The sequence below is a fragment of the Calypte anna genome, chromosome 6 (assembly GCF_003957555.1).
Source record: "Calypte anna isolate BGI_N300 chromosome 6, bCalAnn1_v1.p, whole genome shotgun sequence".
NCBI classification, from domain to species: Eukaryota; Metazoa; Chordata; class Aves; order Apodiformes; family Trochilidae; genus Calypte; species Calypte anna.
In genome coordinates, this window is record NC_044252.1 from 27,686,456 (window position 1) to 27,714,309 (window position 27,854).

At 39.4% G+C, this 27,854-nt stretch overlaps 1 protein-coding gene across 1 annotated transcript; it reads left to right on the forward strand.

Moving 5' to 3' along the window:
• Positions 1–281: 281 nt before the first annotated feature.
• TRUB1 (TruB pseudouridine synthase family member 1) lies at positions 282–26,671 on the forward strand. The gene is made up of 8 exons (XM_008490118.2): positions 282–457; positions 2,578–2,670; positions 6,207–6,262; positions 17,908–17,989; positions 21,113–21,185; positions 22,471–22,610; positions 23,720–23,776; positions 25,096–26,671. The coding sequence occupies exons 1-8, from the start codon at positions 313–315 to the stop codon at positions 25,308–25,310; spliced, it is 861 nt and encodes a 286-aa protein (XP_008488340.1). The 5' UTR covers positions 282–312; the 3' UTR covers positions 25,311–26,671.
• Positions 26,672–27,854: the final 1,183 nt, after the last annotated feature.

The window sequence follows — 27,854 nt, forward strand, 5'->3', positions numbered from 1 at the left end:
TGCCGGGCTCAGCAGCGAGCCAGAGAATGGAAGGCTTTAAGTTGGGCAACAAAGCTCACAGACTGAGAGGGGGGGGTTACACCGCTTCGTGAACTTCCCCACTCAGATCCTGCGTGCTTGGTGGAGATGCCTAAAGCCACCTCGCTTGGCCTGAGGGTCTCCTAGCTGGTGTCCCACCCGAGACACCCCGGCATCCAGCCGGGTCCGCTTTCTCCACCCCCCGCCTCTCGCCATGGCAGCGGTGGCCGCCGGACTACATCTCCCAGCGGCCCCCGTGCGGGGCGGGCGGCGGTGGCGGGGCTTGCCGGGAGCATGGCTGCCAGGGAGGCGGGCGGCATGGTGCTGGGCAAGTCAGCCGAGAAACTCTTCTCTCTGAGCGGACTCTTCGCCGTCTACAAGCCCAAGGGACCCACCTCGGCCGGCGTGCTCAACCTCCTGAAGGAGAAGCTGCTGGCAGGTAGGCGGCCGGGGCCTGGGGCCGGGGGGGGAATGTGGAGGCGGGGTGAGGGCTCCTTCCCAAGTTGGGCCTGGAGGGCTGAGGTGAAGGGGTTTGGTGGTGAAGCGGGGGGGATCCTGTCAGGGAGGTGTGGGGAAGTGGTGCCCGCCGGTTCAGGACACATATTTAGGCCTTGAGCATTGAGGCCAAGGATGCCCTAGTCGGGATGGCTGTGGGATGGGTGGTTTTTTAGGATGCTGGAGCCACATTCTCTGTCAGAGCCCCCCTCATTCGCTTGCTCAGCGCTCAGAAAACGCAAGGAAAGCCGGGTGTTGAAGACGGGCTGGGAGAGTTGGCGTTGTTCAAGCTGGGAAAAACTTCTAGCGACCTGCCAGTACCTGAAGGGGCTACAGGAAAGCTGGGGAGGGACTTTTTTTCAAGGACATGGAGTGACAGGATGAGAGGGAGTGGTTGCAGATTGAAAGAGGGTAGGTTCTAGGTTAGGCATTAAGAAAGAATTCTTCACTATGAGGGTGCTGAGGCACTGGCAAAGATTGCCCAGAGAACTTGTGCTTACGCCCTCTGGAAGTGTTCAGGGCCAGCTTGGATGGGGCTTGGAGCAACCTCTGGTCTAGTGGAAGGTGTTCTTGCCCATGGCAGAGAGTTGGAACTAGATGATCTTTCAGGTCCCTTCTAACCAAAACCGTTCTAGGATTCTATGATATTTTTTTTTTTGGTGGTAGTTCAGAGCCATGTGTGGTCTAGTTTGAGGAATGGACCCATGGTAGGGTATGCTCCAGTGCACTGTGTGAAGCTGCTGGCTCCCTGCAAGACTCAGTGTACTGCTCATGCTGCATGGTGATCAGTAAGGCCATATTCACCATTGGTTTGTCTGGGTGACATCTGTTCCTGCCCAAGGTACAGCATGATGTGAGCCTTTGTTTTGAATGGGAAGGAGATATGCCCCAGCAGAAAGCTCCAGTCCTGCAGTGCAGAATGCTGGGGAGCCCAGCTTGACCACAGAGCTCTCAGGTGTGGTCCCAGGGACACTGTGCACCCATCTGCCAGAATGGGTGCCAGCAGCATCACTGCATCACAGCAGTGGGAGGATGCTTTGCTTCAGTCCCACTGCCTGTTGCCATTAAAAAAATTAAAATCAAATGAGTGTTTCTGGGCACAGTCTATGGAAACTACTTTTTCTGAATACATGGAAGCCTGGCTGTAGCATATTAGGGAAAAAAAGTATGGTCATTGCAAAGGTGTGAGGGACTGTGATTATCTAGATTATCTTTACAATGATTTTGTAAAAAATTTTTTACTAGATTATCTTTACAATGGATGTGGGGACTTGGTATTCTAATACAGGCTTTTGGGAACTTGGTGATAGAGTGAGAGCATGGGCTTTCAGATGGGTTGTGGTTTGTTTAGGCTCCTTTACACTCTCATGAACAGATGTAGGCACTTTGTAGGCAGCTTTCTGTGGAAGAGATCTAGCTGGATCATAGCTGATTCCCTGATGTGAATGATGAAGAAATAACAGAAATAGGTAAGGGAGCTCTGATTGTTTGTTGTATTTATTAGTGATAAATAAAGGGCATTGGAATCTGCAGAATTCCTGGAGTCATCAGCTGCATAGGAAGTATGGTGGGTTGAGGTGCTCTGGCAGCTTGAAAGTGGCACTGAGCAAGTTTGGTTCATTGCAGAGTTTCCCCAGGGCTGTGTATGTGCAAACAAACAGGGCTTATTACATGGAAGGAAATACAGGAAAAACAGCCCAGATTATGTAGCATAAAATTTGTGTATAATAGATGACTTTGGGGACTCTGCTGCTATTTCTTGCATGCTTCCTTAATAAAACCTCACAAGTGAACTGTCTGCCAAGTTTTCTAGTAGTTTTTTTTCTGAACTTCTGTTTATAATGGTACATAAGGCTTGATTAGAATCTAAGTGAAAAAGTTGAAAATGATTTGAGGTTGGAAGTAGACCTGAATGGATCATTGGTCTTATTCACCGTGATAATTTCTGCATTACTAATTAATAGTTTAAATAATTGATTTTTTTTTAGCAATCTGGAAATACATGTTTTTCTTCCTGTGCGCTAAGCTTGCCCTGTAATGCTTCCTTTCAATCTCTGTTTGCAGAAGCTGGTGTGCAAACTAATGGGAAGACAAGAAGCCAGGTTTTGAAAATTGGACATGGTGGAACATTGGACAGTGCAGCAGAAGGAGTTCTGGGTAATGAAAAATTTGCACAGGCTCATCAGAATTGATTTCAGGAAACATTTTAATGCATACAGGAAATCAGAGGTGGTGGGGAACAATTTGGGATACACATGGCAGGCTTTGTGGTTTTTAGGGGGAGGATGGATTACAGTGGAAGATTCAGATGAGTTAAATTTCCTCTGCATATAGTTCTCCATGCATGTCTTAACAGAAGGCTATAGTCCCCTCTTTCCTAAACTCCTGAAATAACTTGTTGGTTATTACACAAGAACACAGACTCTTGTTTAATGAATTCTAAATTACCTCAGGAATAGATGGCTTTTTCCACTTAAGCTAGGGATTTATACTCATAATTTTTAAGAGCATTTGTTCTTAAACTAGTGCTTTTCTGGGATTTTGAAGGAGCCTTTTGAGTTGTGATGCCCACCAAATCAAAGATGTGTGAGTTATTCAGCTGCTGCTTTTTTTGAGGCTCAGCACAGAAGCACTTTTCACTTGCTGCTCTGTCTTACTCAATAGAGAGGAGTCATTAAAGAAATGTCCTTTATTTTTATTTGGGCTGGATTATTCCCTTATATGTTGTTACCAATAGTTTTGTTGATGAGTAATATGCAAACTACATTGGTCTACATTCTTGCCTGGTAGCTCTAATTGGCTTGACAAAATAACAGCAATACTTTCTTGGTATTGCAAATCAACAGGTACAGCTATGATTATACACTGGAATCAAATCCACTGAGTTTTCATACAGTGGCTTCTCAGGAAGAGCTGTGCTTCAGTGCCCTGTTGTTTGCTGAGACAGTTGCTAGGAGAGGCTCTTAATTGTCTTTCTCTGTCACCTGTGAACATTTCAACATGTAATATTCTTGAGTAGAAGTTTGTTTTGTTCTGATTTCCTGCACTGTGTGCCTGCCCACTGGAGAATACTGTGAGTATTGCTGAAGCAAACATTTTCCTTTTACACAGATGTTCCCTTTGAGTTTGCTACTGCTCATTGTGGGAAGTCAACAGCATTGATCCATAGGAAAAGAAAAATCACTCATGCTTCTTAATTGCTTCTCCTACAGTTCTCTGGTAACTAGCAGCCTCCAGAGCCTGCTTCTGTGGCATGACAAAAAGTCTTTGGACTTGATGTGCTCAGTAAAGACAAAGAAGTACATCACCTTAATATGCTATGGATCGATTAGAAAAGGCACAGGGTCTTTCATGCCACTGCCATACAAAACACATGGAGAAAAATCAATGGTAGCCAGTTTAGAAGAGAGGAGTGGGGAAGGGAATGTGCCCAGATTTCTGTGGGCTTGGATACAATAATGAGGAGAGAGGGAAGAATGCAACAGAAAGAAGTTATTCAGAAAGTGCTTTTTGGCATAGGGTGGTGAGGCAGGAAGCTGTCTTTCTGCAGGGACACGTAGTAGAAGTGTTTATTTTCTGAAACCTCTAACCTTCATTTTGTGATCTGTGTTACTGTTTCCCAGATTTTCTGTACTGCATATCTATAACTTAGTTCATGGGAATTAGTTGAGACAGAGTCTTGCTTAGTGTACTGCAAATGACAGGACAGTGCTTTTCATCAGAAAATATACTTCTGTGTTTCATCTCCTACTGATACCAAATGTAGATGAGGAAGGACCTTGGAAGCAGAGAGCAGTGATCTATAGCATGTGAGTGAAAGGCAGCTTAGAGACCAGATGACAGGTGGTAGTCCCACAGTGGCAGGAGCCTGAAGCAGCTCCTTTTTGAGAGACAGAGTTTCTTATCTGTCCACATAATTTTTTAGATCTAAGAAGCAATGAATTGTAATTCAAGTCTTAGTATATTTTTTTAATATCCATCTGGGGCTCTGGTTCTGTTTAATATTTCTTGTTGTACAATGGAAACTGTAAATATTTGTCTGTTTCCTGTATTATGGTTATATACTCTGCCTCCATAGTAGAAGAAAAGGTGAAAAATTATCAAAATTAAAACCTTGTTGTAAAGTTTCAGACAAGAACTATGTTTACAACTTTTGAGAACAGGCACATCTCTGTATTGTGTGCTCTGTCTTATGTCAGGAAGACAGGAGGTCCTCTGTCTTAGGAGTATCTAAGCCATTTATAAAAAAGCAGAGGCAGGTTAGTGATGGTAATTCTTTTGAAATTGAAGCAGATATTTAAGCTAGTTAACAAATGCCATTCAGGAAGGGGGCAAATTCAGGGGGCAAATTAAAACTAAAAAAATTCAGTTAAACCTCATTAGGCTCTATGTAGTCTGGCAAGTCTAATCTATGTCATCTTTCAGCAATACACATGCTACACAAGCTGATGATTAACTGAGAAAATTGTTAGTGTCTTGTTCACAAAACTATTCAAAGTCTCTTTAAAATTGTTCTATTGAATCTCTTGACATTCCATCAAATTTCAGCTCAGTAGCTATGTTGAGGTGTCAGTGATGGCATCACATTGCAAGTGCTTGGAAATAAAGTTTTATCTGTGTTCTTCTCTCTTTTTCTCTGCCATGTTGCTATCTGGTGAATATGACAGGAACAGGCTGAACTGAAGGTGCACGAAAGCATGAGCACAAGGGCTTGGGTGACTAAAGACCCTCAGGAACAAGAGGAGAAAGAACTGAAAATGAGAAATAGCTTAGTAAGTTTCAGAATAGAAAGACTGAGAAGTTGTAGAGCAGCAGTATAGAAAAAAGAATAAAAATACTAAATTGTCTGGCTTGATCCTTTTGTAACTGGATCCTAGATAACACATAGATGACTTTCTGCAAGCTTAACTCCTGTGCTTTTAGTAAAATCAAGGACAGAAGCAGTAATGTGTTCCATGAGTTGTACAGGAAACTGATTTCCTTTTAAAATTTCTCTTGTTTCCCATCTTCCTTCTGTTGTCATCATTTCTTTGGATTGCTGTGTGTGGAGAAAATCAATAGGCAAGCATGTTCAAAGAAAACACCTGTATAAAGCTTTAAAATAAAATATAAAATAGCTTTTTTTTTCTATTTGCTTCTTTTATGAAAAGCTGACTTATTTTGCAGAATACTGCTTAAAAACAGTAGTCTGTACATACACAGTAATATGAGGGTTTGATTATAAGAGATTTTTGACAGAGGTAATTGTACCTTTTGGTTATTTTACTTTCTTGCTGTAAGGCTGATAAACAGTTTCATTCTTATTCTTGGTCACTATCAACCTTTAAAGGGGCTATTTAGTTACAGGGAAGGCTAGACTCATTAGTGAGCCATAGACTTCATCAAACCAGAGCCAATGTTAATTGCACTATCCATTTCTTTGGTCATTAAAAGATAAATAAATCTCGAGGCTGAATGAAAGCTTTTTAACAATAGATGAAGCGTATTTATCTTCTGCTTTAGACTTTTTTCCATTCACTAGTCCCATGTTGTTTGAACATCAGAGATGCTTTCTCATAAGCATTGACTCTTTGTGATAACAGAGGATGAAAAGCTGTATTTCTGACTAGCATAATATTTAGTAATGAATGGTGCTGAGTAGGGAAGCTGCAGAGCTGGTTTTGAAGTTGACATTTCTTGTTCTGTCTTTGCAGTGGTTGGTATTGGAAAAGGAACAAAAATGCTGAGGACTATGTTGGCAGGTTCCAAGGTAAGGAGTGCTAAATGACTTGTGTTAGAGGGGTTTATATTTTTCTTTCTTTCTTTCAATGAAGAGCTGCATCAACATACAAATACCTAAACTAGCCTAACAGTTTCAGCATGTACCTCAGTTCCTCTGCATTTAGTCAGAATTTGATATTAAGACTTTTATGTGCAGAATGGTTATTCTCTTTGTTTCTCTTAGTTTTCCAGAAAATGTTACTTAGTACCAACTTCCTATTTTGGGGGGAGATTTCTATAATATTTTGTTTTCAACAAAGAAACAGGAGAAATGGGCACTGGGGGCAGTCCTGTAATCTGCCTTGGCTGGATCAGTCAGCTCTCACCTGGCTGAGGCTGAGGGCAGAGGAGGCAAGCAAAGTTACATCCTTACATCAGCTCATCCACTGCACCTGTTTGTGTGTCCTCTTCTGGTGAAGAGTGTGAGGTAGCTAAGGGAGCTTCCAGGTAGCATGGCAATCATGAGCCTTCACTTGGAGCTTGTCTTCTCCCTGCTTTCCTATTCTCCACTTACTCTGTGCCTAATATATTTAATTGTAACTTGAGAGGCTTAAGGAAGTTTAAAGATCTCTCAACAGATACTTGGCTGTTTGGTTTTTTTGACCTTACTGGCAGCCCAGGTTCATAATCAGAATGTTTTTTGTTGGAAGGGACCTTAAAGATCATCTAATTCCACCCCCCAGTGTAGTAGAAGCTCTGATACAGATAAATCCATGACTGTCTAAATAGATTGGAATGGGTTTTTTACATCCCAGGCCATGCTAGGGCTTCGTACTCTTTATTTCATCTCTTTTACTATTGTGGATGTTAGTGTGTTGTGATGTTTTTCTTTTGTTTCTTTTCTTACTCTTAAAGATTGCGATGAACTGCCTGAGCCTCTCTGTTTGGGATTTACTGTTTGGTTATAGGAATGCATCTTGGAAAGAAATAGTTCAGTCTATCATTGTTGGCAGCAGAGCTATGCTGAGTGGCCAAAACGTATGTTGCTGCAGTAAACCCCATATGGTGGCTCTGCCAGAGATTGGACTATTTCTGACTTTTTTTCCCCAAACATTGTGTGAAACTTTCCTGACTCTGTGTGGCAGCCCTGAACATTAGCACTTGCTTTGCACCTCACACACATTATAGAAGGAGTGTTACCCTCTCTATGTAAATCTAGTTCTCCATTGCTTTGACCTCCCTATGAATTAACTCAAACAGAAATGTGAAGCCTATTTAGTGTTCCAGATTTCTCATTGAATTCTTATTATTTATCCAGAAATAAAAATATGTGCAGGCTGGCTTAGGTTTTGTTTGTTTGCTTTATTTTGTTTCAAATGCTTGAAGTGAGGAGGAGAAGCTGAATCCTGTTTGATCTGGATTTTAAATACTGAGCATTTCATACACATTCCATAAGAGAATCACTTTTCCTGTGTTTTGGGACTTAATCTTGCTTGGGCTTTTTGCACTGTATTATTTTGTGAGAAATTGTTTTATCATGTTTGCAGAATAAAGATAGAATATTTCCTGCTTCATCAGTAAAATGAGTATGATGGGGGTGGACCAATTTTTATTATGGTATATTGTTTCTGAAGCACTCAGTCTTACAGCTTGGTGTCTAGTCAGTCTCAGATACAGTGTAGAAGTGATTTTTTGGGGGTGAGGGAAATGAGTTGGAAGATGCTAGGCACTCACACAGTTTCAAAACCAGTAATGCTCTTTCAAAACCTCTCATCTACCACAATGTGCTATTGCATAGAGGCAGTGAAGGAAATTATCAGGGGCTTGTCAGAGAAGACAAAAAGGAAGAGCAATAAGCAAAAAAAAAAAAAATCATCATTATTATAATACTTTCCATTGGGAGGAGATGTCTTCCAACACATTTTTTTTTAACATGGGATAAACCAAGAGAATTGAAATTTTCAGACTTCAGTTTTGTGCTTAATTTGTATATTTCTCAGAGAGATGACATCTGGCTTCACCCTAAGAACACCTGGGTTCACACTAGTGTGAATGAGGGCAGACTGAGGCCATCCATCAAACTGCTTGAAATCACTGCCTTGCAATGAACAGAAAGCACTGGGTGTAGTGGTTTTATCTGAGGATGCAATTTCTTGTTATGGTCCTCACACCATCTGAAACCCCAAGTGCTCAGTGGTGTGAGGGGAATTGCCTGATTACTTTGCACTGGTTGCAAGGACTTGGCAACCTTGGGCAAGGACTAGTTAAAATAAAAAATCTAATCTTAAAACTGTGTCTTCTCCAGGCTGAAATGCTATTAAAAAAAATAATTAAAAAAATCACTGAACAGAGTAAAACAGCAGCTCCAAATGATCACAGGGACTGGAAAGATAAAAAAGAATATTGGCCTTAAATGTGACAACCTCCATCTCTTGCAGCTGTTAAAATGAGTTCTTTCAAATCCTGGATGGAAAATTAGTGCTAGTGCAGTGACCAGGACTCAAAACTTGCCACTCACACTTGTATCCTGTGAGAGAGGGGTTGCCTAAGCAGAAATAGGTTTACATAACACAAGAGAATTTCTGAGAGACATGTAAGTCACTTTTTGCAGGAGGATTTGGGGAATCAGGGTTTGTATATTGTGAAGTTTTTTCTCTAGGGAATTGGTACCAGATGCTGCAGAAAGAAGTGTCCATAAAGGAGGTTGTTTCTTTACCTCCTATGATTGTCTCACTGTCCTAAAAATTAGGCTTTGATTTGTATCCCTTAACTTACCAAACATGAAGGTTGCTATCTTTCTCCATGGATTTTTTTTTTAATTACTTAGCTTCCATCTTTTGGCAGCGAGTTCTGTGAATTAATAATAATAAAAAAGCACATCTAGTAGTTCTGTAAGGAGCAGAACTAATGAAGCCTTTTCTTGTGACTTTGTTTGTTTACAGCTCATTAAGACACCAAAGCCTCATGTGGACTGTTTAGTATCCAGTACCATGGGGTTCCCTCTGGAGTCTTTTTCTTAGTTCAAGCTGTAATAGACTTACTTTCTCTGTTTTCAGGAGGCTTATAAGAACTCTCAATCTCTGAGACCTTTATTCTTGTGCCAATATTTGTGTGTTTGCACATTAGCATGCACACCATGACAGTGAAAGTGTTATTTCTTTGGAAATCTTAATTTTCCTTTAAAGATGCTTGCTGATTTTTTTCTTCAGTCTATTTCAAAAGTAGTTTTTGCTCCAGTTCATATATTTGAGTTATGAGTGCAAGAAAACTGAGTTGACTTTCCTTTTGAAGGATCCTTGGTGATGTGTGCTCTTAATGTTAAAAAATTCTTTACAGTATCACTAGCTGAGCACTTTGCTTCATCTTTCTTTCTTTTGGACCCGGTTCAAACAAAACTAGTTGCTCATATAGTGTTGTTTTTTGTTTAACATTCTCTTAGAAGGGCAAGATTTTTGGGAAGTGGTAATACTTTTTAATAGACTAATTTGTATATTATGGAAAACTAGGTATTTGCATGTGGAAGCCCTTTACTACGTCTAAGATAGAAGCCACGGATTTTAAAACTGTGTTTCAGATTTCTTTAAAATTCAGTCAAGGTAGATGCCCTTTAGACTTTTTCTAAAATAAAAATAATTAATGCTTTTGAGTGTAGTATACCAACAATTCTGGGTGGGCAAGCAGTTACAGGTAAGATCCCAGGACTGTTCTAGGCAGATGGGCTGTGTTTCATTGCCTGCTTCAGTAAATTAGAGAAAGAAAACAGTTTATCTCCTCTGTGGGGTAGCAAGGTTTTGATCCCAAATGATCAGCCAAGCTTCCAGGAACAAAGCAAGGGGGGCTGTTAGTGCTTGCTTGATGATTCTTCAGATCCCACTTTTTTTTGTGTTCATCTGTGGTTTTAGTTTGGCTTTTTCTTCCAAACTGCAGTATTTTATCCAACTGTCTATATTTGTCTTGGAGGAACCCAAGTAAAAGTGGTTTGTTTGCTCCTTAGCTCTTGCCCTAGGAAATTTTTCATCTGCAACACCTCATTTTTCAGTCTGTGGTTCATGCCCTTTTGTATTCTCAAACCTCTTTGTAGTATCCCATCCACAGTAACTGAGGTCTGGCTGAGTTTCTGTTTGTGTTGAGATGGGAAAGGTAACAAAAGAAGAGTGCTGTATTTCACCTGCACATTTAAGCAATATGGATTGTTGCTGAACAAAATGTCATTACTTTGCCTCAGTCCAAGCCCAAATAAGTTATTGTTTCCTTACAGGGGAGGTAGGAAAGGAAAGAAAGAGATGACAAGGTTATCTCCTAGGGGAAGGAGAAAGCCTGGTAGATTATAGACTGGCATGTGAAGGGGTTAGTGTGAGGTAATGTTACAGTGTGCCATAAATCCAGTGTCTCCATTGAGAGCATGGCTTTTGTTGTGCCTGTCGGTTGGTTTTTTTGTGTCTTTTTTTCTAAGCCCAGTGGAGTTATGAATTTTAGTTCCCAGGCTTGTTTTGAAAGGTGTTTTAAAGGTTTCCCTTGCGGAACAGGGCTGGCAGATGGGAGATGGAGTGATTATTTTATGAGAGATGTTGACCCATGGGCAGATAGATGTGTTTCAGCTGCTAGGTGAATTCCTCCTGACATATGAAGTGGTTGCTTAATTTCACCCATTTAGCTACCACTTTTTTCATTAGGTGAAGTACATTGCATTCCTAAAATAAGTATAGGACAGAAAAATCCTGACATTTCTCATATGGAATACTTCCTTGTGTTTGCACAATAGGGTTCAAAGATGTCATGTCTATTAATAGAACTTGTCCTACTTCTGTCTGTAAGAGCTATATTCAAGCACCACTATAATAGTTTGATTTTTTTCTTTAAACTGTTACTGACACTTAAGAGTTTTCACAGAGCCAGACTTTTCTATTGTTATTTCACAGCCTTTTTGTAGAGCAGCAAAAGTTGGGTCAGAGACCCATTGTTGTTTATGGAAACCTAGCATTGGTTTTGTATTCTGTGTATATTATGTTACTTAAAACAAATTTCTTGTTCCCTGGATGCCTTCAGGTTTTAGCTAGAGAGCAATATGAGTCTGAAAGTATGGTTGTCTTCCTTATCTTGTCACAAGGAAAATGCTTGTATAAAAGGAAGACTGGTAAAATGCATGCATGATGTGTTTTCAAAGTGTGTAGAAGGTGTTATCAAAGCTTGAAGTGGTGTCTGTAAGAAATAAGATCAACTGACAATACGTTAAGCCTGCACAGTGGAAGATGCAGAAATCAGGAAGGGCTCAAGTGTTAGCTGGGTAAAATGGTCTTAAATGTGCCCCTTAGATGTTACATACTGTTGATATGGTTAATTACTTGTTACCAAAATATGGTACATTTTTGTTTTAAGCTGTGCTTTTGGTAACAAATTATTGGAAGAGACTAATCTGAGTATGTACTCATGTGTAGTATCTGCAAAACAAAATTGAAGAAGAGCTGTTACATAGGATAGATAGATACACACGTTCCTTCAGTGGTACCATTAGTAATTTGGCTCAACATGCTGTGTATTGCTTGAGTCTTTCTTATGCTCACCCCAGAGGCCTAATCTATAAATAGCTCAGCTTCATGCTCTATTAATATTCACACTTTTTAAAAACTCTTGAAAGTCTTCAGGAGACTGCACCAATTGTGCTGCAGAAGCTCTTTTCTTCAAAAATGCAGAATATTTTAAGAGCATGCTCTAGTCTGCTTTTCCATTCCAGACGTCAGTGTTGCCTTCTTTACTCTTGACCTTTCTGTAATTGTGTATATGTCTGTGCTACAGCTACAGTTCTTGCTTGCACTCATTAAAAAAAAAAATCAAGACTGCAATGTGGCAGGGCTTTTTTCTCTTTCTTAATAATAATCACAGGGGGAAAAAATATGTTAACAGATTTAAACTGCTACTCTGCATTTTTTTTTCTGTAGCATTCTTTTCTAGTAATTTGGAGCTGCTCATAGCACTGCCTTTTTTAATTTACTGCATCTTGGCCTTAGCAAGGTCTTTGAATTCACCTAAAGGCTTTCATGCATTCAAGTTTTTTGTCTGAGTTTATATGTGCCCTTCTGGAAGGACTTACCATATTTCTGGGCAGGGAATTAAGAATTTCCTTAAGACTTAATTTCAGATAGAAACTGAAGATAGTTTTTGTTATTTTGTATAGTCTCTGGTGTAGGTGCTATAGACAGAAAGATGAAACAGGTAAAGACCAGACACTAAGGCTGAAGATGAATACTAAGAGCCAGCTCAAGGCATTGTGGTGAGGGGCAAAAGTTTCCACAGAGGGCAGGTATCAGAAAGGTTTTCATAAGGAGAATGTGGGTTACAAGCAGCCACTTTTGCACACACTGGCCTGCTCTCCCGCTTGGACGTTGTGAGTGTGTTGTGTTTATAAGTATTTAGGTTTATATGAGTTTATAGGTAGTCTGTGACCATGGTGCCATCTGGAGCAACCTCGTGGTCTTCTTACTGTTGGGACTGCTCCCCCTCCTGCCTGCTTTCCTGCCCTTGTTGCACCAAAATTTAAGCTAGCTACAGTTTTCAGCCACCACCTTAAAGCTCTTCTGAATTCCAGGGAAAGCATTCTCTGGTTCCCTATCACAGATGGTTCTGGTCCTCCACATTAAAAACCTGGACCCCTATATGTTTGAACTTTTAAAATAAGCTGACATAAGAGGTCAGAAAAGTCTAAGAGTAAAGATCAGATAGTTCTTCAGCAATGACAGTACAATTACAGCATCTAGCAGTAACTAAAATTTAGTGCAGGCTTCGTACAAAGTCAGCTTTTTTCTTTTAGGAGAAAAAATTGAATGGTAGAGAAAAGAAGTTGTAATGTTTGTGTATTTTAAGAGGACATGTTCAGTGTTTGATTCTGACTTTGTTGTAAAATATGGAACTTCTGCCTTGTCCTGTGGTCTTTATTTTGCCTCTGTGCAACCTGCTTTTAAGAGATTAAACCTCTGTGCTTTTAATATATTGGAATCTACTTAGTGAGAGTGTTTTGTTTTGGAAAATAATTGAAACTATGGCAACCTCCAGTTTTTTTCCCAGCTTATTTGTCTACCTTATGTACTCCTCTGATTTGGCTGATTAGCATACTGAAGGCACTGGTAGCTGCTGATGTTATACAAGCAACAAATATAGGTTATATGAGTATTGAATCCAGAGCTGCTCAGCTGTGCTTTGGAAATCATTACACACAAACTGATTGTCACTTGAAAAATAAGTTTAAGGTCTCTTCACTGTCACAGCAGTCTGTCTGCAAAAAACTGAGTGCTGTCTCCAAGCATGCAGATTGGATGGGTTAGGCACAAGAGCACTAATCCAGATCAGTGCTCTTGCCTGCTGTGTGCTTGCTCTGATTTCCATCAGATTCTCCAGAGCACTTGTGTTTTGGATTTTTTTGGTGCTTTTTTAAAATTTTTGTTGGTTTCGTCAGTTTTGTTTGTTTTAATTTCTTTTGCTGTTAGTTTCTTCATTCTGATTGTTGTTCCCTCAAACAACTTGTCAGCCATACCAGACATAAGTGTAGGTACATTAACTTTCTGTTTCTATCAAATATGCCTTTTCTTTCCCAGCTTTCAGTCTGTTGCTCAGAGGACTGCAACCTTTATTTATTTGTTTTCCTTTACGCTTCTGTGTTGAGATGCTGCTGTGATTAGAAAATGGGTCATCCTTGGATGAACTGTTGTGAACTGCCTCTTCCAGGGAGTTCACTTGCCTGGGAAATTCTTGCAGTGAGAGCCATCTTAAAATCTTCCTGACAGCTTTTAGTGACCTTATTTCATAATTACTTGTGTTTCTGTCTAGTGCTTCTCAAGTGTTGCTTTTTCATGTTTGAAAAAGCTTTTAAAAAGATGTTATAATTTCAGATTTCAAGTCTCTGGCTTCTTTCCAAGTAAAACTTTGATACATTAATAGTTAAACTGAGAAGCTCTGTTCCATGGTCTGTCTGGCATTTTTACTGATAAGTGGGGCAGACATGCCTGGCAGTCAGCCCAGGGGCTTCAGCCCCCAGGAGTCGCTCTGGGTGGGTTGTGCAGCTGATAGCTGTGCTGGCTGTACAACCCCTCTGATGGGAGGAAAGTCTTCTCCTCTTCCTCCTTCCACAGTTAAAGAGGTAAAGTGTTAAAGTCTTGCCTTTTTTAAGGGTACTTTTTCAATTTCCACGTTAATATAAGGATTTCTCTGAAGTAAAAAAGCCAAGTGATAGCTGTTTTCTTACAAAAAAATGTTACTGCAAACACCATGCAGTTTGTGATAATTTAGTAATTGACTTTTTTTTTGGGGGGGGGGAGGTGTTGTTGTTTTGTAATCCCACTTCTATAATTTCATGGTTCGAGGTTCTGTAAACCTTCCTCCAATTCTGGCTTTTATGGCAAGTTTTATCTAGCCACAGTTATGGTAGTAAATGTATGGCTGCTGGGGCACTTCCTTGGCTTTCTGGTCCTGTTGGTGTTGCATCCACCCTGATTCCCAGAGTGTGTACCTCTTTTTCAGAGTACACCATTGCTGACAGAGGGCAGATGGTCACTGTAGGGCATCTTCTCAAAGCTGACTCCTCACTAGTGTAGAAGAAAGAGTTGATTACTCTTGAGAACTTCTGATCACTTTGTTGCCTTTTGTTTCAGTTGCTGTAAGGTCAAGGTTTTCTCCAGGTCTGAGAGATATAGCAATTCCCTAAGGCAGAACACTTTTGGGAAGGGTTGTGTGCCCTGAGGGTTGTTGTGAGGCTCTGCTTTGGGACCACCCATACTGTCCTTAAAAGTTGGAAACAGTGGGCAAAGCTGCAGCTTTGCAAGTTGGCTGGGAATTGATCTTGGTAGCTTGATCTTGGCTTTTAATGGGCCACACTTCCACGTTGTGGAATCCCATAGGGAGGCTGAGGTGCTGCTTTAATCTTTAAATGGTTTGGGTCCTGGTCTGTTGAGTAGGGGGCAAGGACATGAGGGCTATTGATTGGCAGAGCATTCTCTGATGAGCTGCTGATATAGGTACAGTTCTTGTCACAGTCTGCACTGCTTGGCTTTTCCACTGCCTGCAACGCTTGCTATCTTGCTGCTTTTTTTTTTTTTATTTCAGGTTGAGTAGGTTGAAGGACGTGTGGTTGTGAGCAGTTGCTGTCTGTATTTCTGCAGTGATTTGTAGTTTTAAGAGTACAGGAAGAATGCCCCTAGATGTATTCTATAAAAATGGAAGAAATCAATGACTGCCAACATAGGTGAGAAAAGGTCACCAAAGACTTATTAAATGACTCAGAATTCATTGGGTCCTTCTGAGGGCAGTGTGTGCTAGAGTCTAAAGGGAGTTAATGCTGAATTTTGACACAAAGTAAGAGGAGCAATAGATTAAGTCTGTCCTCTCGTATTATCTTCTACAAGCTCCAGGTTCTGCACACTAACAAAGGGGAAGTAAACCCATTTAACTGACTGGTAAGAATTATGGTATATAATTGTAGATACCCAAGGGCACTCCAGAGACTGATCATAAACCAAATATAATTCTTAATCTCCTGACCTGTTATAGCCTTCTTTGTTATTGCATTGCTGCCTTCAGTCTTTTGTGGCCTTAAAAGGAATAAGGATTCGTGCTTTATTTTTAAGGGTGCTCTTTTTTACAAATTGGATGGCTTTTTGCCCTTATTGCAGAAATTAAAGAGGAAGCCAAGTGTTGAGATTTGGATTGTATGGTTCATACAGTTTGTGTGTACATATAAACAGATGATGTTGTTTTTCTCTTGCTGGGAGGTCATATATAACATGTTATTGTAACAGACAGCCTGAGCCAAAATAGCCAAAACCAGAATTCAGAGGAAGAAAGTCGTTGATATTAGTATCAGTACTTTGATTTGGAAACATTTGAGGACAGTGTATGAGGTTGCAGACTTTCAGATTTAGAGTTTTACTCAGCTGCTAAGATCATTCATCATGCTAAAATTATGAAGATAAGCTCACATGTTTTATTAACCTCTAGAATAGTTGCTGAATAGTGTTTCTCTCTAGCTATGCTATTAAATATTAAGAACTAGATCATTAAGTTTCTTGGAAAGGAGGCAATTTTGTGGTCCTAAAGGCAGATAATATACTTTCAAGTTTATTTGAATATTTGTTGTGAAGCAGCCTTCATTCATTCTTCCTTTCATTTCTTTTCCATGCATTCCAAAAGTATGTAAACTTCAGTAATTTGACTTTAAAATGCCTAATTTTGCAGAGTTATCAGGGAATTCAGACATCTGCAGTATCTAGGAAAAAAATAGCCTTAATGTGGTAAGCAGAGAATATAGTTATTTTTAAAGCTTACACTCTACTGCCTTTTGTCTGTGTCCTCCTGCTGCTTCCATTTTGTGGCAGTTGCTTGAAGAAATATATTTAAGTGTCAGGTTGTCACATGGAACAAAATCAAGGCATGTCTTAGTAGTTCCATTTCATTGGTGGGATTTAAATGTCTACACTACTTGAGCTTGTCTGTACTCAAGTAGGTGAAAAAGGGTGCATTGCATCAAAGAGTAAAATGTTGGTGCTTATGCTGGTTTGGATGTGTTCTGGTAGAATCTAGTCAACCAGTTTCAAGGAGATAGGTCCTTTTGTGACTTGGTTGAAGTTTTTGTATTAGCTCAGTTGGGAGTAAGTTAAATAAATCCTTACTGGGAATTAATTAGGTGTGTGGAACACCTTGATTTTTCTCTCCCAAGCTGTGTAAATATTTTACTGTGAAGACATCTGGATTTAGCATAGGGCTGACTGAAATTGAATGGAATGGGATAGTCAGTGAGACCAACTGCAGTTTTTTATACCTGATGGTATCTCAAAACTTGACCCTCACTTATGTTAGAGTGAATCTTTTTGTGTCAGAGCAGCTGCTCCATGGAACCCCTCTGTGAGCTGCAGCAGATTCTGCTGTGTGCCTCCAGATTGGCAGTACCTAGGGTGAAAACATGGAAAAGAATGTCATCAGGTGAAATGTAGTAAGAGTAAGAGCTACTGACTTGGAAACAGGCTAGTTCCTTCTTGCAAGCTACAAACATGTACACTGGAGAGCTCTTTAGGAAAGAACTGCATAAGGGAAAACCCAAAAAACAGAAATATTTGGAAACCCATGAAGAGCAGAGATGTCACTCTGGATTTGCAGTCCTTATGCTGGTCACAGGGTTCTTACCAGATTCTAGATGTTCAAAACTCAAGCTTTAGGCTACTGCATTTCATGGCAGAACTGAACTGCTGTAATGGTTTGTCTTGGAAGTAGGTGTTTTGCTTTCACAAGTAAAGGTCTTTGTCCTTTTATTTTATTATTATTTTGAAGGAATGAAAAAACCTGTTTGAGAGGTACTCTATGTGCATTACTTCAGCAGTGAAAATTGATACCCCATGGAGGCTTTCTTTTACTACCCTATTATTTTCCTTATGGTATTGGTATATTTATAGTAACAATTAGATTCCATGTCATGTCTTCCTGAGGTTTCTAAAACTGAAATCATAAGCACATGTAGTGCAGGATTTAATTTTCATTTAGTTCCATGTCTTTTTTGATCTTTACTGTTACTTTCCCAAAGCTGCTGGATTGACTATTCATATAGTATTCTTTCTGACCTGGTTTGAAGTGCTTGGTTGTTGCAGTCTTTATGAAAAAAACAACCAAAAAAGGGAGAACCTTGAGGACCTGACTCACTGACCTCTTTTCCCTTCCCAGAAGTACACTGCCATTGGTCTACTGGGCAAAGCTACTGATACATTAGATGCTACAGGAAAAGTAACTGAAGAAAAGCCTTATGGTAAGCATAAATAAATCTACATACTTAATGTAATTTGAATGCATAAATGGTCTTTATCATAGAAAAGCAGAAGAGGTGTTTGGACCTCAGAATTTAAATTAAATGTGAAAATCAAACAGATTATTTTGTCTTCAATTTCAGTGCTCATATAATTCAGACCAGCTTCATGCAATTATGTCCAGTGCAAGTGTTCATTTCTGTTGGGGAAAAAAACAAACCAGGCATTAGATTAGGAGAAAGAAAATAGAATTGGGCAGGACTGTGTCATTTTAAATCTTTGACAGGCTGGCATGCTGTCTCCAGTAAATTTTCTTCTTTCAGTGTATACTTCCATGAGTGATCTTTTAGTAAAACCCTTTAAGGCCGGTGGAGGAATGAAGTACCTAAATCTTCTAGGACACCCCTTTAAATACAGACTGCTCAACATGAAATGAGAATTGCATAAACTGCTTTCTGTATATGTTCACCTTCCAAATCTTGCTCTTGCTTGCAGTTTTTGTTCTAGCACAACTTTAATAAATGAATTTTTCTGACCCATGGAGCACAGTGCAAGATTTCAAGGCATTTAGAACTTATCCTGACTGACTTTATTGGAGTGGACATTCCACAGTTCCTAGGCTGTCTTAGATACAGCATAGGGCTAACCAGGGACACACCAAACTTCCTTGCTTTTAGTTCTTTCACACACTGGGGAAAAAAAAATACAAAGGTAACTGGTTGCTTAGCAACTCTTACATGTTTTCACATTGTTTCTGGTACCTGGTAATAGGTACATGAACAAAAATCTTTTTCACCATGCTATTAAAAAAAAAATACAAGCTAGTCCAGATTCTACCCCTCACCAGTCTCCTTTTGCAGTTTTTTTTAGCATGAGGCAGGCAAGTGTGAGTTTCTTGTCCACATTAACTTGATGGATCATTCTGAATAGTATTGAGTAGGTAATGTTACTCAGATGTTCAATCATTTGCTTCTGCTTTAGGATCAAGTTCTGTGTCTCTCAGCCTCTAAAGGAATAAATGTACATATAGTATTAGAGCTGCCAACACATCTGACCAGACTATTAACATGTTAAACCCATGCCCTAAACAGGATGAGGGAAACCTGTGGGCTGAGACACTGAAGGAAAGCAGCTCTGGGCAGCAGGGCAGCATTCCCCCCTTCCTGTGCTGTGGATATAATGACTGTGGGAGCTGCAAGGTGGTAAAGGAGCTGGTTCACAGAGTCCTAGAGAGCCATGGGTCCAAATTGATGCTTGGGATAAATACACAGTGTGGTCATAGTGAAATTGTTTGAGACAAAACTAATAGAGCATTCTTTGTGACTTAGAGCTGGATGAAAGCTCCACCAGCTTGTGTGTTCTAGGGGAGGGCAAGAATCCAACACAGTCCATGAACACAAAGGCAGTGCATGCTGAAAAGAAAATAAAATAGAAAAGCACATGTGTTTGTTTTCAGAATGCAACACTAGCCAGCGTGTGCCACAAGGTATCACAGAAGACAAATATGTTTATTTTAGTTCTTAGCAAACTCATCTGTAAATATTTACTTTGATAACAAACCACAGAACAGTTGTTATGGCTTATTATATATTCTTCTCATAGGTTGGGGGGTTTTTTTTGTCCCAAGATTGAGTGATTTCCTGAGAGGCTGGATGTTAACCTGTCCATCAGGGGAGTATGAGATCAGAGCAGGAACTGAACTCAGATGTCTCATTAAATGCCCTAGCCACAGATGCACTTTATAGTGTGAGAATTGAAAGAGAACCCCAAGTGATGCTCATGTGTGGAACTTAAATACTAAATTCTAGCCTGCAGCAACCAGGGGTTCATGAGAAGGCTGGTGGGATCACAGGCATAGAGCTGGGTTGTGTTGATTTTCCACTGTATAGTTTTGCTGTGGTATGTTGCTAAACTAGGGTATTACAAACAGAAGATTTAAATAACCATGTGAGAAGCTCTTCAGAAGAAGATCCTGACTTACTATAGTATTGATTTTGTTGTTCCTCCCCTGTAGTCTGATGTACATTGGTCTCAGCATCACTGATGTGCAACCTTGCTGCTAAACATACTTCTTGAGACAGCTGCTGGGGCCAGCATGTGCTCTTGAGGCTTTGCAGAAGTGGGGTACCACATTGCCATCTTCCAAAACTACTGTGGAAAGAAACCTTTTTTTTGCTTAAAGTATAGAGTACATCTCTTTGAGTTTCAAAAACATAATGAGGGCTCAATAAATGTGGTTGGCTTATGTTCCAGGATGCTGTCGACTTAACAAGGTGACATCAATTGAATTTAACTCATGAGAAACAGGACTAGTCAAGTGCTAGACAGTAGAAGTGCACTGAAATCCATTGTGATTACAGATATTAATTTGTACCCTCTAAATAAATTAGGGATGAGTGTTACCTCTATTGAATAGCATTTCAAAGGACCAATGCAATCAGCTACTCAGGTTTAAACTTTCTAGTAAAAGTGGGACAGATGTGTATGCATACTCTTAAAAGAGAGTAGATTGCCTAAAGCAGCTCTCTTTCTTTTACAGGATCTCTGCACTAAAATTGCCTTACTTAATATATAACAATACCCTGGTGTGTATTTGCAGGTTAGTTGTTTGATATGGAAATTTGATGTGTTGTTCCATTTGCAGTCTTTTTCTTCACTAGGAAAAAACCCCACAATGCTTCTGTTCTCTAATATTTTTTATTTTTCCCCACAGTTAGGCACGCTCTTAAAGAGGTGTTGCTGAAGTTAAATGAGCATTTTGTAATTTTTGGTCCTTTAACAGAAAATAGAATGGGACAAATTTTGTAGCTTTTGCATAGCTCACAAGAAAAATGAATTTGCAGTCCCAAGAGAGAGAAATTGCAAAAGAAAATCTGTATATTGGGATTTCTGCCCTTCTGAAAGCATTCAGACTGTCTTAATCACCTTGGACAGTTTGTTCCATTATTTTTGTGATAATTCACACTCCTACCTACATTCTGGTTTTTATCTCTTGAGGTTGTTTACTCAGTCTAAATTCAGACAAGAAAGAACACTTCTTTGTGTCTGTTGGTGGAATGCAATTGCTGCCATTAATGCCCTGTGAATAATGAATGCTAACATTCTTTACTGTTTTCTTTCTGCAGACCAGATAACAAAGGGAGATCTTGAAAATGTGCTGCAGAAGTTTATAGGGGAGATAATGCAGGTTCCTCCACTGTAAGTTCCACAATATTCAGATGCTCCTGGCAGTTGTGTTCAGCTGTTGGGACTTGCCAACAGAAGTCAGTTCTTTCAGAAATAGAAACCCACATTTTGGCAAGAGGACAGAGGCAAGGCAGTCTTAGGAGTTTAACATTTGCAACTGCAGGCCATGGGCATTTTAACATCAAGCACAAATAGTGACCTGGAGTTTGTGGTTTTTTTGATTAAATGTAAACTAATGAAGCTGTCAGAAACAGCTCTGCAGGGCTTGGTGGCTTCTACCCTCCCTTCCAATTAGAAAATGAAACTCTAAGTCTTTATTTTTAGTTATGTGCTAAGGGAAGGTTTACTGACATCCGTGTGAAAGTGCCTTAAATGACTTCGAAGCAGTTTTCTGGAAACTTAGAGTATGAATGACTGACCTTCTGTAGCTTAGCAAATTTCTTCTAGTCAGGTGAGTCATAGTAGCTGGCAATGTGCAAGCACTTAGCTTGTGACAGATGGGTTTTATGGTGATTTAATATAACATGTTTCCTTTGCATTTGCAGTGGGTTGGTTGCTGTGGTTCCAATGAGAGCATTGTAAGGTCACTAATTCAGTTGCTGTTCAGCCTCATGTGACCTGTTTCATATTACCCTTTGCTAATTTAAGCAAGAATATATATTTTTTTTTAAACTTTTTTTTCTTGGTCATCATTCTGTAAAGACCAAAGTTGGCTGTTTGGATAAAGTTTCATGAAATCAGTGAAACTAGGGCTTTTTTCGATTATTTGTTTTTGTTTGTTTGTTCTATAGTGGTCCCCTAAACACCCTGGAATTGGGCTTGTAAAGTATCATTTGCCATTCAGGGAAGACATGGGTGGTCAATGAGTAAAGGTGCAAGAAAGAATTACAGGAGTTTCATGAGCAGCTCCCAGTGCTCAGCTCAACTTCACAGTGAAACACGAGTATGCCCTGAGACTTGGAGGTGTTAGTGGCAGCTGTGTTTTACCCCTTATAGAAACCCTTTGTTTTCATAAACTACAAAGTGAGTGATGAAGCACTTAAATATGTACAGAAAAAAGGAGAAATGCAGGACCATATCTTGTTTTCCAGTTTACATAGCTACTGACAAATGAGATGATTCTCTGTGCAAGAGATTTCAGAAGCACTTGATAGCTCTTGGTTTACTGTGAGGTCTTGGAGAGGATTAGAAGGGTAAAACGAATGCTACTGTAGTGGAGTATTAACAGGATCTGCAGGATGGGAAACTTGTTCTATTACAACCATATGACATGCATTTTCATGCTCTATCTGATCAGTTATTCTGCTTTGAAGAAGGATGGAGAAAGACTGTCAACTCTTATGAAGAGAGGAGAAGCAGTAGAAGCCAAGCCTGCTCGACCAGTAAGAGTATACAGCCTCTCCCTCCAGCAGTTCCAGCCACCACTGTTCACACTGGGTAAAGGCCAAAGAGTATTACATAGTGATGCTTCCAGCTTGTTAGTGCTTATTTACACTCAGAATGGGAATAAGACAGGGAAATGGGTTTCATTTCACTCAGCTGCTTATTTTGATGTGAGCCCATGTACAGAGACTTTCACTCTGCAGCAAAAGCATCGTATTTTGGGTTCAAGTTAAGCTGATTACATGTAATCTTTCTGTGAGGGAAAATTCTGAGAGGCTGGTCAGGGGATAATAATCCTCTGCATCTGTCCACTATTTTGCAACCTCCAGCTCACTCCTCCTTTCTCAGGACTGCTTACTACACTGCCTGTTCTTTTAGCTAGATGCCCAGATCTGCTGACATCTCTCCCAGGGTGCAGCAAGGACCAGTATCAGCTACTGTCAGGACTCTTTCTTGCTTGAGAGGAGAGGATCTTATCCCTCTTTTGTAATATATGGGGAAATGTGGATAGTGCATTAAGAAGCACATTAATAAATAAACAAACTAAAAAGCCTATTGAAAATGTTTGATGTTGCTGTGAGGTCAAGATAATGTCTTGCACTGAGCAGCTACCTAGTTGACCCAATAATCCTCTGGACCAGGTGGACAGGTATGAGTGACAGGACTCAGTGCTGTGTTACTTCAGCCCTTTATTGATAGGTGACTAGCAGCTGGTCACTGGCAAAGGGGGAAGGGAAGGGCTGAGACAGCAGGGAAAGTTAAAGGTGAATTTTAAAATTTTAATAGAGCTGCCTGAGTGCAGTATCTTGAAAGTGTCACTATAGACTCTATTGGAAGTACCTTTAATCATTAGAAATATGAAACAACTGTATGAAACCTTTAAAATGAAGAGGGCTGAAGCATTTGTTAACATATTACAGCAAGTACTCAGTTTCTAGTGAGTTAGTTCAGTTGCCATTGTATTTGCTTTCCCTCCTGTCTGCCTTAGCAATCTCACCCACACATATGTTACAGGATGAATAATTGATGTTGCATCCTATAAATATTTTATCACTGAGTTGTTTGCTTGGCACATTTTTATGTTTATATGGGGGCATGGTTTCTATGTAAAGTTTCACTTCTTTGTCAAATTGCAGTTTACCATGTCACTATTTACATTCCAGATGTTGAATGCAGTGGTGGCTTTTATGTCAGGAGCCTGGTCAGTGACATTGGCAAAGGTAGGCATGAAAAAAATCCATGACAGTTTAAGGAATGAATGTGTCTATTTATGGAAAATTTTAGTCATTTTGTGTATCTCCAGTTAACTAGACCTGTGTGTTATTTTGCAGAATTGTGGTGTTATTATTTGTTGTTATATAGTAACTTGGGAGTGAGGGAGAATGAAGGCAGAGGACCTTGGGGGCTGGGAGACAAATATGGAGCAAGTAATGGCACTGAGAAAGATAATACAAGGCAAAATGAGGATTTTGTTTGTTTGTTTCTCCGTATGTTAAATCTAACTCAGATGAAGGATAAGAAGAAGAAAGGTACTGTCTTTTTAAACATTATTCATTGCATTTTGAAAACAGATTGCACAGAACATTACCATGCACATAATAAACTATCTGCTGGAAAGACTTTTGTGATTATTTTCTAGTGTTTTCTTTCTCCTTTACCTGAGCTGTAAATGGTTTTGCTTTCCCATCGGGTTATTTGTCTTGTGCTCTATATCTATCAAGCTGCAAGACGCAGAACAGATAATCCATTTCATTTCTAATTTTTTTTAAATGATACATTTGCAGATCAAGAAAGCAAGAGATGTAGGATAACCTATGAATTTCAATGCTGTTACTTGTGCTTAGGCAAGTCAAAGATTCTCTTTCTGTTACTGCCTTCTGAGCATACTGTCTTACGTTTAGTCCTTTAACAACAAAGATAAAATCTGTCTTCAGCTGGTTGCTTTTCAATAATTTAAAATGCAGTACAGATCTTCCTGCATCAGAAAGAATGGGACAGTGTATTTTAGTGTACTCATGCACTTACAAGTGAGCTGTGGTTACAGTTAAATTTTTGTCACCCCTCATTATGTAATTCTGTCCTACTGATATTTATTTAACCTTTCAGAGCATTTGGTTATATTTTTTGTTTTCCTCATCCTAATTTATATTGTCCTGATAAGCAGCACAGGAAAAAATATCAAAAATCCTTCTTGAAGGGGAGAAGTGCTAAGTCTTCTAAATCACTTGTGAATACAGAATGTTTTGCTTACTTCTTATGTCATTATTTCCTCTCTTTTCATTCTGATTTAAGTCTGGAAAAGCTTTTGACAACTTTGTCAGATTTTGAACTCTGCTACACTGGAGATCTCTAGAATTCAAAGGAATTCATGGCTCAAATTTAAGAAGATGCAAATGAGTGATAAATCTTCATGCTCTTCCATCTCAAATGAAGCAGAATGATGTATAAGCCTACATCTGAAAATACATTTTAAGTGGGTTGCAGATAGTTAAATTTGACCATGAACTTTTTCTAAATCCTCTTTTCTCCTTTCCTGCAGAACTCTCTACCTGTGCCATGATGCAAGAACTGACCCGAACCAAACAGGGGCCATTTACACTAGAGGAACATGCCCTGTATGAAGACAAATGGACAATTGATGAAATTGCACGATCCTTGGAGCATTGCATGTCTCTTCTCTCAGAAGAGCCATCTCATAAAAAATTGAAGACAGGGCATCCTGGTGAAACTGCTGTGAGCTGTGAAGATAAGTGATAAGTTGGGTCAAGGAGAAAGACTGAATAATTGAGACATTTTAAGACTGGATAGGGATTGTCTTGCCTCCTGTGTGAATTTTCACATCTGTACTGGGAGAGTGAAGAACTGCAGTGCAAGAAAAAAGGGTTCTTTTGTTTTCTGGGGCTAGAACATGCACTGAAAATATCCAATGCTTGCTATTTCCTGACCTGTTTATTTTCCCTCTTGAATACAATAAATGGGTCTGCTGCTGATGTGAAATCCTCAAACTTTTAAAGAACTTGTGAGGTGAAAATAAGCCATCGCTGCTAATTCCTCGATAGAAAATTATAAACGTTAGGTTTTGATACATGTGCTCAAAGAAACAAATTATTTTTTTTTCTTTCTTTATAGCTGGTAATCAAAGCCTGAAATACCATGGTGACAGGACTGTCAGAGATTGAACACTACAAGAGTGTGGTGTGGCAACTCTCTTTTATAATCCATTTCAGGATATGTCCATTTTACTGTAGTTTCTCCTGTGTGAATTGCTCTTTCAATCAAATGTTATCCAGAATGAATTAAATATCTATGCTAATAATTTACATTAAATTTAAAGTAAAAGTGTGAGTGAATAGAAAGTATAAACAATACCCAAAAATAGCAGTTTGATAACAAATGCTCTGAAGAGTACAGTTGTCATTACAGGTGAACATCTTTTTCTGGTACAATGTCACAGTTGGTGACCATCCCTAATGTAAAATAAAGTTAACTGTTCTGCCTTTCATAGGGCTTATGGACTTTACTTTTGCCATCTGTGTGTTGCTTGATCTGTCTCCTATGACTGATGAGCTTGTGGGCTTTGATTTGGTCCTGATGAGAAGTTACGTGGGCATCAGAGGGATCCACCATCAAGGATCCTTGCTGAAACTATTTGAATTGACTGGGGCAGTGAGGACATGTTCCCCAGTTCATGTAGTCAGCAGAATGTGATTACACTGATAGTTTCTCACCACTGCTTCCCATGGGATTTCCAAAATGACTGAAAGACAGTGTGCTAAAAATCCCTGTCTGTTTCTGTGAGTGTAATGAACTGTCCTAAGATGACTTCTAGATGTGTTCCCCCCTGCAAGTTAGTAGCAGCTTTTTTCATCTTGTCATAATGAGGACTGTGAGGTGTAGTTTAAACATTCTTCTCTGAGAGTTCTGAGACTTCTGAGAGAAAGTCCTGTTTTTGAAATTGTCACTGAAATGTCACCTAAGAGAAATGGACTGGCTGCTCTTACAGTTTTATGCTGCTGCTGGCCAAGTGGCCTGCTGTGGCTTTGTACAACTTCTGCACCTTTGGGCTTTGGTTCTGCAGTACAAGACCTTGATTCTTTCTCTAAGTGATTGGATGCTCTGAAGACAAGAGATTGTGCTTATATAAGGGTATAACTTTTTCAGGTAGACATGAAAATTTGATTTAATACTCTGTTAAGGGGCTTACTACTTCCCATAGTAAGCAGTGTTGGTAACTAATTGCTTCTGTTGCTTAAAAGATTATTTTTTATTCTTGACTTGCCTCTCCACCTGCTGCATTTTGTGTCTGTATCTGCATCTTACAAAAAGAGGTACTGTGTGAAATGATCAAGTTCCAACCTTTCAATCCAAGAAACGAAATAAATATCCTGAAGTTTCTCATTGCAGGATACCTTTCCAGACATCTGCAGGGGGTTTTGTTTTCTGTACAATAAGAAACTGAAGACCATGCAAGATTAATGAAGCTTTTATTTAGAGGGAGGATAGAGTTTGATTTATTGTTTAGTAAAGAGACAGTTTTCTTCTTTTGTGTATTATGGTTATAAAGAACTTAAGGGAAATGTTGAAAATAACACAAATTGAAACGTTAGAGCACTAGCAGCAGTGGTTTTAATGTACAATATGGATGAAGTGACCACTGCAAGAAATTTTGATGCGAGATGATATGAGAAAAGAGGGTTGTGCTCAGCAGCAGAACAGGGGGAAATCTTAGGGGGTTTTTGGAATGCTTTTGTGGGGGTTTTTTGGTTTTTTTTTTATTCTTTGGAAACAGAGGAGAAAGTATTTCCTAAAGAAATCAAATAAAGCAGAAAATGTAATTTTCTGGTATGCTTATCTTGAATGAAAAAAAACTTTGAAACCCAGCTTCTCTTTTTGTCTAAATCTGTATTTTTCCAAGAACCTTATTTCTGTGGTCTCAGTGGTCTTCTATATTGAAGTCTCATTCTATTTATCTTTTAAAAAAATAGCCCACTACATAATAATTCTGATAGTCTACTTGTTTCATCTACAGAGACTTGTTTCTTTAAGAACAAGTGCAATTGAGAAATCATTCTAATAATAGGGTACATTTGTATACAGTGTTGTAAGTGGCTAGCACATTTTTTATCTCATCTGTTTGTTTAATGCTCACCATGGCTTTCTTGCTGTTCCATGTAAGACCCCCTGATATTTTTAATTTCAGAACAAGAATTATATTTTCATCAGCTTTTAGGTAAGCTTGCAACTGGTGTGTTATAATTACTGCTAACAGATCTGTGATCCTGAGAAGACAGGATCTGT

Excerpts from the sequence above, each read along its gene's own strand:
- TRUB1 (XM_008490118.2), top strand. The coding sequence starts at position 313 with ATGGCTGCCAGGGAGGCGGGCGGCATGGTGCTGGGCAAGTCAGCCGAG. Across the intron at positions 458-2,577 it reads GAAGGAGAAGCTGCTGGCAG|AAGCTGGTGTGCAAACTAAT; the intron begins GTAGGCGGCCGG and ends CTCTGTTTGCAG. Across the intron at positions 6,263-17,907 it reads CTATGTTGGCAGGTTCCAAG|AAGTACACTGCCATTGGTCT; the intron begins GTAAGGAGTGCT and ends TTCCCTTCCCAG.